This window comes from Syngnathoides biaculeatus, chromosome 20, assembly GCF_019802595.1.
Source record: "Syngnathoides biaculeatus isolate LvHL_M chromosome 20, ASM1980259v1, whole genome shotgun sequence".
NCBI lineage: Eukaryota > Metazoa > Chordata > Actinopteri > Syngnathiformes > Syngnathidae > Syngnathoides > Syngnathoides biaculeatus.
The window spans coordinates 9,354,579-9,365,424 of record NC_084659.1 but is presented as its reverse complement, the minus strand read 5'-3'; the positions used below and the strand labels follow the sequence as shown (position 1 = coordinate 9,365,424).

At 44.2% G+C, this 10,846-nt stretch overlaps 1 protein-coding gene and 2 gene segments (V, D, J or C); 1 reads left to right on the top strand and 2 right to left on the bottom strand.

Moving 5' to 3' along the window:
* Positions 1-469: 469 nt before the first annotated feature.
* On the top strand, positions 470-4,273 carry LOC133493459 (cyclin-dependent kinase 4-like). The gene is made up of 7 exons (XM_061806820.1): positions 470-705; positions 1,033-1,165; positions 1,988-2,155; positions 2,249-2,358; positions 2,418-2,468; positions 2,749-2,881; positions 3,870-4,273. Exons 1-7 carry the CDS (start codon positions 470-472, stop codon positions 3,945-3,947), a joined length of 909 nt encoding a protein of 302 aa, XP_061662804.1. The 3' UTR covers positions 3,948-4,273.
* Positions 4,274-5,751: 1,478 nt separating this feature from the next.
* On the bottom strand, positions 5,752-8,105 carry LOC133493463 (T cell receptor alpha variable 13-1-like). The segment is given in 3 exon segments: positions 5,752-6,895; positions 6,963-7,900; positions 7,976-8,105. Coding segments are annotated over 2 exon segments (438 nt in total).
* Positions 7,533-8,018, bottom strand: LOC133493960 (T cell receptor alpha variable 26-2-like). The segment is given in 2 exon segments: positions 7,533-7,900; positions 7,976-8,018. Coding segments are annotated over 2 exon segments (411 nt in total).
* Positions 8,106-10,846: the final 2,741 nt, after the last annotated feature.

The following is a 10,846-nucleotide window of genomic DNA, read 5'->3' as shown; positions in this document are numbered from 1 at the left end:
AGGTGCGGCCTTTCCTTCTGAATACTTTCTCAGCTCTTTGGGAAACTTATTTAGTGAGCAAAAAGTTAAGTAATAATAAATCAGAGTCTTAATAATACTTTGGGGCAATTTAGGCGATAAGGAAAGTAGAACTACCTTGTTTTAGTGTCGGTTTCACCGTGAGAATTCTTACACAGTGGACTTTATGTACCAATAACAGCCAAAAAGTCACCAAATTCTGAATGCAAAATTATGTTACAATCGATACTTACAACTGATTATCTATTAATTAGGTGAGATCTATGTTTGACTGAATATGGTTGGTACAGAACGTAATTACAGTAATAACGTGTTTTAAATACCTCTAAAATGGAATGGATTACTTCAGTACATGACCTAATCTTCACGTCTAATGTTCGAATCTTCTCCAACCACTTTGCTTTTCCATACCTAACTATGGCGCACGTCTCTGATTAGAACTCCACGGGTGATGGAGATCGGCGCAAGTCCGGTGGTCTACGAACTGCTGTCCCAGATAGGCGAGGGCTCCTTCGGGAAGGTGTTCAAGGCCAGGGAGATCGGCGGGACTGGGCGCCTCCTGGCGGTGAAGAAGTTCCACAGCGAGCTGTTGCCGTCGGCGCTCACCCACGGCCTCCCTGCGTGCATCCTCCGCGAGGTGGCGCTGCTGCGTAGGATGGAGTTCTTTGAGCACCCCAACATCGTCAAGTAAGAGATTTTTTTTATCCTATTGGCTCACTTTTACTTCTTTATCAAAGGGCTGAGTCATTCGTTGATTTTATGGTTGATTTACCATCTTTAGTTTCAAATGGATACGCGCTGATGTGCACTGCTTACACAAACAACATAGTAGTACACATAGATCGACATTTTTTGACCCGTCTAGTTAGGCTAGCTCGAATTACTAGTCCAGTAAGCCCGAAACCAGGGAAAGACCCCACTTATCCCGGTAATTACGGACACCGAAGACCCCGACAATAGACAAACACAACGACGCTGATATTTGCAATATAATCCCTTTATTGCACTGCGCAGGTTTTTGGATGCGAGGGTCACATTGGAGCCCAACGTGTTCGACCTCACGGTGGTTTTGGAGTACATTGATCAGGACCTGTCCGCTTACATGTCCAATGCCCCCCCCTCTGGACTCGGCTTGGACGACGTTAAGGTAAAAGCAGCAACGCAGTCGATCTTCAGTTCCATTTTTCTTTTTTCTTGACAACTATGCCCATGTTTTCTTTGAAAGGCTTTTATTTTGAAGGTGGCCCCCTCGCAGGCACGTTGGCGACGTGCTCCCGTCACGTTACGTTCCATTACTCAACAAATTGCTTCTGGGTTGCAAAAGAGCGTGTAAGTTTGATGAGGTCACCCAATTTGTTCCGTCGTGATAGGTCGAAATACTGAGTGTGGATCTCGAGTCGGCAGATACATCGGCGCTGATCCAGCAGAGAGAGGAATGAGATGTTCCCAGAAGTCCCTGTTGTAGGGTGACGCGATTTTATTTGTGCGCAATCTTCGCATCACAGTGTCTGCTGTGATGTTTCTGTACTGTCATATGCAGTGATTGAAGTTCAATATTAAAATGGACCTTCGAGGCCTTCACTTAAACGACGTTCTGAGGAAATCGCAATGCCCCCATCACTGCTATTTCCAGAGTATGTATGTACGGCACGCTACTGTATTGCAATTACAGCATCCATCAACAGAGGGGGCTGTTCTCCAACAAAATCCCGCACACAAATCCCCATTTGAGCTCTTGTTTCAATCTTTGACAATAAATTAGTTTAAAATACTACAATTGAAAAAGTGAGAAACAATTAATATATATATACACAGATAGATTTCTATTTTTGTTTAACTCATAAATTATATTTTATAAATCCAGTGTGGCCCTTGAGCACCAAAGTTTGTCAACCCCCGTTCCACATGTACCGCAGTCCTGAACACGTCCAAACCATGAAGGTGCAGCGATGCCTATGTGTGTGTCCAGAGCATCATGCGGCAGCTGATGCGCGGCCTGGACTTCCTGCACGTCAACATGGTGGTGCACCGCGACATCAAGCCGGAAAACATCCTGATCAGCAGCAGCGGCCTGGTCAAGATCGCCGACTTCGGAATGGCTCGCTTGTACAGCTTCAACAACGCCCTCACGCCAGTTGTACGTGCGCCTTTTCGTTCATCGTGGTAATCGCGGAAAGCGTGTTTGCGGGGGGGAAATAAAAACATCAAATATGTATTTTGCTCTCCGCAGGTTGTCACCTTGTGGTACCGAGCTCCGGAAGTACTACTCAACACTGGCTACATGTTGTCTGTGGACGTGTGGAGCGCGGGATGCATCTTCGCCGAGCTCTTCCTGCTCAAGTAAGAACCGCACTCGTCGCTGGTAACGCGAAGACGCTGACGCGACCTTCGTCCCGCAGGCCGCTCTTCCGAGGAACCTCCGAAGCGCAACAGCTGAAACTGATCTTTGAGTGAGTATTTTGTCCTTCGCCGGTTCTGCGATGTTACCGAAGCCCCGTGAGACGTTCGACAAGAGCCAAAATGTATCTGCCTTTGATTTTTTTTACACACCACCCAGCGCAAAAATTGAAATGTATCGGAACATGACATCAAATCCGGAATCCATCCTCCTATACACAGAACCCAGCGAGCCTGATTTTTACACAACTTTTCAGACAGGTTCAATTTAAAAATGGTATTTTGCAGTTTTAACGGCAGGCTTGTTGTTCTTGCCGCCGTCAACCACTCCAGGTTCATCGGTTTGCCCAGTGAGGATGAGTGGCCCCTCACCAGCTGCATTGCCTACTCGCATTCCCTCGGGCCCAGGGACCCCAATCCTCCGGTGCTGGACTTGCTGAACCCCCACGCGAAAGACCTCCTTTTGGTGAGTCGATAAATGCATAAAACGGTGGCACCTCGATTTATGAAATGAATTCGTTCAAGAAGTTGTTGCGTGACGTGAATTTTTTGTAAGTAGAAGCGCATTTTACATGTAAATAGCCTAATCCGTTCCAAGCTCCTCAAACCCTCGCCAAAAATAAGCATTCAAAGTACATAATGTAAAGAATATATATATATTTTTTTCATTTGCTTTTGGCTTGGGTGACTACGCAAAGAGAAGCAAAAGCCATCGTGGGGGACGGAGGAGGAAGCAAACGTTTGACAGCCGAGACGAAATGGACGTACGCTCACTATTTAACTCCATGAAAATTTCTTGGGGCCCACGGTGAAGAAAAATGAATAAACTTGCAAAAAACTCACAAAAAAGTTATATTTTTCCTACGTGTGCTTGCGTGATTCGGTGACAGTCGAATGTCCAAGGGAAACGAAAAGCATCATGGGTAAAGATTGCCGTCCCTCCTAGCCAATGAGATGCCAGGAAGATGCTACGGTTGTAGCCAATGGAAGAGCAGCTTTATCGCGCCACACAAACCAAGTTGGAGGATATTTACGTTCGGCGGAATTTCGGCAATGCGCCGCCTATTTTTTCCTTTCATATCCTGCATTTTCCTTCTTAACTAGAGGCAATATTTTTTCCGAGCAGGCGTTTCAGAACCTGAATTTTTCGATACTAGAGACGTTTGTAAGTGGAGGTAGCACCATAATAAGAAAATCGTTTTGGTTAATTGACTCCTTCACTGTTTTCAAAGTAATTTCCCGTATTGGCAGCCATTTTGTCGCAAGACAGACAGACAATAAATTGACTCAAGTTGGATGTCAGTGTTTTTTTTTTTTTACACGATGTTCGGCTGTGTTATATAAACTCATTTTGGAGGGTGGGAAAAAAACAAAATTCTAACGTAAGACCATCTCGCCGCGCCCTAAAGGAAGTGAGCGGTAAATCTCTTTTTTTTTTTTTTGTTCATCCGCAGGAATGTTTGACTTTCGCGCCAGGCAGACGCATCTCGCCCGCTGGGGCCCTGGCCCACCCCTTCTTCACCCAGGAATGAAGGGAAGTACGCGCCCAGTTAGATGTTCTTGCTCCAATTGATAAAGCGACCACAAGCACTTTAAAATGGACACTTTTTGTTGTTAGTTTTGTCCAAGTTTCGTGTTAAAAGACATCACTTTGTTGTTGCAAGTTACGGCTTTGGAGCCTGATCGCTGAATTCTGTCATGTGTAACATTTTTTTACTCATGTTTCCAAGTTTGTGTAACATTTTTCTACTCATGTTTCCAAGTTTATAACGAGCGTTGCCTTTAAGAGCAGCTCCCTCCTGGCTGGCATGTAATCTTCAAGGAGAAATTCTTGGAATTAAAAAAAAAAAAAAAAACATTCCACAATTTGTCGTTCTTTCCAATGCGTCTATAAAATGAAGAGTTTAACGTTTGACTCCTTTAGCAAAGTTTTGACCAGACTGGAGAAATTCGACAAACACTTTGTCCGAAATTTGTACGTCAACAGCGGGGGTGTCAAACTCATTTTTGTCGTGGGGCACATTGTACTTGCGGTTTCACCTCAATGGGGCGCTATGGCTGCGAAACGATAAAAATCTTTAGCCGCCTCATCGTATTCACACATGAAATTTATGAACTAGTTTTGGAATCAGAAATCAAGGGTAATGGGTTTTTCCAACTATTATTTTGGTAACACAAAAATGCTCGTAATAGCTCAATGTTATCATTAATAAGACCATTTCAAATTTGGGTACAGATTTGAACAAAAAAAATCATGGAAGTTGATACACATGATTTGCCTCCGTGGGCCACGTAAAATCATGCGGTGGGCCAGATCTGGCCCCTGGGCCTTGAGTTTGACACCTGTGGTCTGTCATGTTACCTTAGTTTGTTTTATTTTTTTTTCACTTAAAATGTTGCAGTTTGATCAAATGATAAGCATTTGTGTGGAATCCCAGCATGATGTTTACATTTTTTTTTAATCACCTCACCAAAGAAACTCCACACGTTAATTTATGTAATGCAAAATTAAGCTATGTCTGTTCTGTTTAATATTTGCGCCTGAGGACAACACATGGTGTTCAGGCACTTTAGAACTCATCGCGGGGTTGACAAATGAAGTTGCCTCATATTGTTGCGGAAATCATACCATTTAGACTTCCGACGCTCGCCGACATTTCTGACTTGGGGATTAAAAGGCTGCGAAAGCAGGAAGTTGGGCGGTTGTCCAGGAAGTTGTCGGAACCAGAAGAAATAATCAGAACCTGCAGCTTTCTTGCCGTAATCGTACGACACTGTCACCTGTTTGCCTTCTGACGCCAAGACTTCGCCCGTGAATGCCTCCAACTCTTCACCGCTGGCGCCTGGAGGATGAGACAATCGTATTTCAGCGACATGAACCTGCCGAGCGACCTTTGACCCCGCCGATCAGAACTCACCTGCCACGGCGATGACGAGCAGCGACCAAGCAGACAGCAACATGTCGCGTGAATTTCCGTCAGGTCTGCTCTTCTCTTCTGCCCTCCCGCTCACGCCACAATCCTGTCACGTGACTCAAGCTCCACCCTGATGGCGTCATCATGTGACATCACAACCCTCAGTTCCTTTTCACTTTTGGGGTTGACACACAGCGCGCACTTTTTCTCACATTTGCAAAGGTTGCTTCTTTTTTTTATTATTCGTATAAATATTAAGCACAATTTAAAATCTATATTCTGCTCATTTCTGATTTCTCTTCCTACCAAACGCTACAAAAGAACCTAAAGGTTAAAGGTCAGGAGGTGAATAAAATAGTGCAAGGCTGCCATCTAGCGGTGAAATTGAAGCAAATTCTTGAGAAAGCAAACAAACAAATTAAAATGAGACCACCACAAATCTCCCAATGTAGTAAAAAATAAATAAAGAAAAACTTATTCCAGCGCCACACTGCAGCTCTTCCCTCGAACCTCTTCATGTATATGTTGGGGAAGACAAAATTGCTTGCAAGATCTTAATGTTTTTATTTTGGATAAGACAAGATATGAACAAGAATGATGGAAGTTGACACACATGATTTGCCTTTGCGGCCACGTAAAATCATGCGGCGGGCCGGATCTGGTTTCCTTCTGCAATCAGCAAGTGGTCTCCGGATGTCAACACACCACCTTGAGAAGAACACGTAGAGAAGTGGACAAACTTATTGGTCTCCTTTGGATTGAGTTCAGTTCAAACTGGCCTGGACCAAGTTTATAATGTTTTGCTCAACAATTTCAGCCACTCATTACTATCAAACATTTTTCTGTAAAGGTCAATGAGAATTCCAAATCATTTCTTAAAAATAGTTTGGTCTGGGTCAGGGTTTGCAAATCAGCGACAAGTTCAAAAGCCAGTCTATGACGCTTTGGTGGTGGGTTAGTGCCATGTCATGGCTAACTTGCGCATCTGAAAAGGCAACATTAACAGTGAAATGTACATACAGGTTTCGGTGCGACATGTGCCGCCATCCAAGCAGTCTTTTGTGGTGGGTATGTCCCTATTTATTTGAGCAAGACACAGTTCTTTTGATGGCAAGATATATATACTGGAAATATATGTCGCATGTGGGCTGGCGTTTTCCACGCCCGACTCATCTAGTCCCGCGAGACCACACCTCCAAAACGTGGCACGAGGCGGGTGCAGATGTTTTTGTACGGGCACGCCGGCGAATGTGTCAGCGTGGGCCGCAGGGCGCAGTGGTAGACTCCGGAGTCGCTCGGCTTCACGCTCTCGATGTGCAGAGGAGCGTGCCGGGCGCTGGCGTCCACGCTGGAACCGAACCTGTCGGCGTACTTCTTCTCCATCATGTCCTTTCCGAACTTCGAGACTCTCAAAACAAGATCAGGTGCTGCGTTCGGTTCCTGTTTGTACCAGAAGATGTAGTCGTTGCTCCCTGTGCTCTCGAAGCTGCAGTTGAGGGTCACCTTTTCGCCCTCCAGGGCGTGGACGTGGCCTTTTGGCTGCCGCACCATTTCCTGTCCGTTTCCTGTCAAGAGAGCGACAAAGGAAGTCAGAAACCAGTCGGAAGCGGCGATGACCTCAGGTGACCTCACCGAGACTCAAAGCGGCCATCAGCACGCTCACGAGTAGCCGATTCATGTCTGCGCTGGTGGTCCTCGTGAATGCTGACTTGTGGCTGAGGGGGCGTGGCCTTCGCTTCCTGTTGCGATGACGTCACCGTGCACCTTGTCAAACAAACATGTCCTCCCTTGTCGCAGCACAACACTCCGAAGGTCTCATGTTGTCTCACACACACTGCTGAAATGTACTTCATTTCATTTCAATAGGAGTGTGTTCACTTTTTATATCCACCGTTTATCACTTATTAGTGGTATTATTGTCCATGTAAAATGTGAGAAATAAATAAATACTTATACATTTACTTCAATAAATTCTTGAATGAATAATTTTGCTGATGAAAGCCCTTTTCTGGCTTGAGCGCCAGCCTTTAAAAATGTCTGTGCGTATGCCAGGCTCATAATACAAACGTGAAATAGGTTCCACGTTATATTCTTGAGTATGCTGAGAACATAAACTAAAATCCTTTCACACTTCAGTGAGAAATGCTCTCATTCATACAACGGAAAAGATTTTACGCAATGGATGTGGAGACTTTTTGTAAGCTACGACAGCGCAGTGGGATGTGATGCGTTTGGGTTCTGGTACGGAGAACGTGGCGCTTGTGTCACTGTGGGCCTCACTGCACAGTAGTACACTGCAGAGTGCTCAAGTGTCGCATCCTCGATGTGCAGGTGCACTCGCCTCCCGTCACTTGCGACGCTCGCCGACATTCCTGACTTGGCGTTTAACTGGCTGCCGCTTCCCAAGTGAGAGAGCAGGAAGTTGGGCGGTTGTCCAGGAAGTTGTCGGAACCAGAAGAAATAATCAGAACCTGCAGCTTTCTTGGCGTAATCGTACAACAGTGTGACCTGTTCGCCTTCTGAGGCCAACACTTCGCTCGTGACTGCCTCCAACTCGTCACCGCTGGCGCCTGGAGGATGAGACAATCGTATTTCAGCGACATGAACCTGCCGAGCGACCTTTGACCCCGCCGATCAGAACTCACCTGCCACGGCGATGACGAGCAGCGACCAAGCAGACAGCAACATGTTGCGTGAATTTCCGTCAGGTCTGCTCTTCTCTTCTGCCCTCCCGCTCACGCCACAATCCTGTCACGTGACTCAAGCTCCATCCTGATGACGTCATCAAATGACATCACAACCATCAGCTCCTTTTTCACTTTTATGGTTGACATACAGCGACCACTTTTTCTCACCTTTGCAACTATTCCTTCTTTGTTTTATTATTAGTATAAAAATTAAGCACAAATCAAAATCTATGTTCTGTTCATTTCTGATTTCTCTTCCTACCAAGCGCTACAAAAGAACCTAAAGGTTAAAGGTGAAATAAAATAGTGCAAGGCTGCCATCTAGCGGTGAAATTGAAGTAAATTCTTGAGAAGGCAAACAGAAACAAATTAAAATAAGACCACCGCAAATCTCGCAATGTAGTAGAAAAATAAATAAAGAAAAACTTATACCAGTGGTAATTTCTTTCCCTATTTCATGTATTTAAAAAAATTAAAAACAATGGCGTTCATCCAGTAACTGTGCTTACACTTAAATTACGCATGCGAACCTGTGATTTTTGTCAATATGTTCATTTGAGTAGTAATAACAGTATTATAACAATGCAGGAAAACACAAACCTCTTTTTTTTTAATTCACTTGGTGTTATTACACTCTGACCATTTCTACAATTAAAAATAGAGCAACAAAACGAGGCAGTGAGATTTTTATTTTTTTTAAGATGCGAAAAATTTCTTCAGTTAAAGTTTTCCAGCAGCCTCAAAAATCGACATGCACATGTACAACACATTAAACCCTACAAATTGCTGCACAATATTTTTCCAAGTCATTTCAAAGATGCCGTTATCAGAATGATTATTAATAATGCCAGGCCATCTTCTCAACAGGTCTGACTGCCACCTGGTAGCTTGAAGGTAGCTGCGAATGGTTTTTGAGTGGAACTGAACGGAGTTAGCATGCTGTCATCGGTTGAAGAAAGTCATCAGGCTGCGGGTGGTGGGCGTGGCCAATGAGTTTGTAAGTTTTTGTCACAATGTGTGTTTGTTGTGTGTCTGCTAAAAAGATTGTCTTCGGCAGTGGAACAAACTTGATGGTGGAAAAAAGTAGGATTTTTTTTTTATGAATATTTTTGCTAATATTTTTCATCACTTCTCACATATTTACTTCTCTTTCTGTGTTTTATTCTTGGATTATCCCGCTGCTTTTTTGGGGGGGGTGTGTATCCCATCTCAGTATATGGCAACACGTTGTGTTTGTTGATATGATTTTTGTTTATGCAAACATGGAGGAATATGCTTTATGACATCATATACACAGGAAGAATCTCCAGATGACGTGGATGACATAAAAGTCAAGTGGGATGAGGGATGATCCCCTGAGGAACGCCACTATGTAATGGCCGAGACCTCTAAAAAAAGGGTTCCAAATCCATTTTTTTTTTTCTTCAAATATGAAGAAAATTTTGAAATCATCAATGGGCTTGGTCTTCAGACATCAGGATGTGAAACTAGATCAAGTGGAAACACGCACCTGGAACTTTAAGTTGATTAGTGCACCGACAATATGGTGCGAACTTTGGCTTCGGCGTCTTGCTCGAGGACACTCGGGCATGGCCGGAGAGGCTCGGGACTGAATCCACAACTTTCTGGTTGGGAGACCACCTGAGTCACGCCACCCCATCAAGATTTTCTCGTCGAAGCTTCTCTCGAGGTTTTTGTGGAGGAATCAACTGATGTGCGACATCGTTCAGCAGATTAGTTTTCGGAAGCGGAACCGGAGTGACGGTGGAGGCCCGTAAGTTCTGCTTTCGTGCTCAATTGTCAGCAACCCAAAAACTGCATTGTTGTGTCCAAAAAAAAAACCCCAAAATGTGATGAAATAGATCAAATATGTTCCATTTTCGATTCTGGGCTAACCTAGTGGAATATGGACGGAGGACATTTTTTGCGGAGGACACGAATGTTTTTATTTTATTGATACGTGAGGTACTGATCGGATTCTCCTCGGAGCATCTCGTGAGGTTTTTGTTGAGGAAGCGACTGATGTGTGACATCGAACAGAATACTTTTTGGGAGCGGCACAAGACTAACAGTGGAGACTCGTAAGTAAAAAAAAAAAAAAAAAAAGTCAAAGTTTTTAATATGTTCTGTGTGAAAAAAGTGGACGCAGACAGCTGGTGCAGTTTTTGTGTTGGTGTGTCACATTGTGTAGCCGGGTACTCGTTGATATTTGGACGCGGGACCAGGTTGACTGTCGAAGTTGGTGAGAATAATTCAGTTCTTGCTTGAGATTAATTTAAAGTTGGAATCTACGGGGATGATGAAATTTATTTATTTATTTATTTTTTTTGGGGGGGGGGGGGGGGGGGAATATTAACTTTCAAGCTACAATCAAACACCGCAGCCCAAAATCGCATCTTCGGTTAATTGAGCCCGAGTTTAGGATCTGGGTTCTTGGAGACGTTAGTGAGGTTCTTGTTCAGGAAACGACTGACGTGTGTCAGGCTACACGACGTTGCGTTTTGGAAGTGGGACCAAGTTGACGGTGGAGGCCTGTAAGTGGAAAAAAAAAATGCTTTTTTATTGAAAGGATGAAACAGAAAGTGATCCCATGTCGTGTTTTTGCTTATGAGGGTCACGCTGTGTAATTACTACTCAAGGATATTTGGACCTGGAACCCAATCTGGTGTAGAACCTGGTGAGTGTTTACAGGTTAAAGTCAGGCTGTCGGCTCAGTTTCCTTGAATATTGGACTTTTTTGTTGTTGTTGTTGTTGTCAAGATGTTCTTCTTGAACAACTGGGCAGAACTCGAGTCCACCATGTTGTCCCAACGTAGTACCAAACGACAT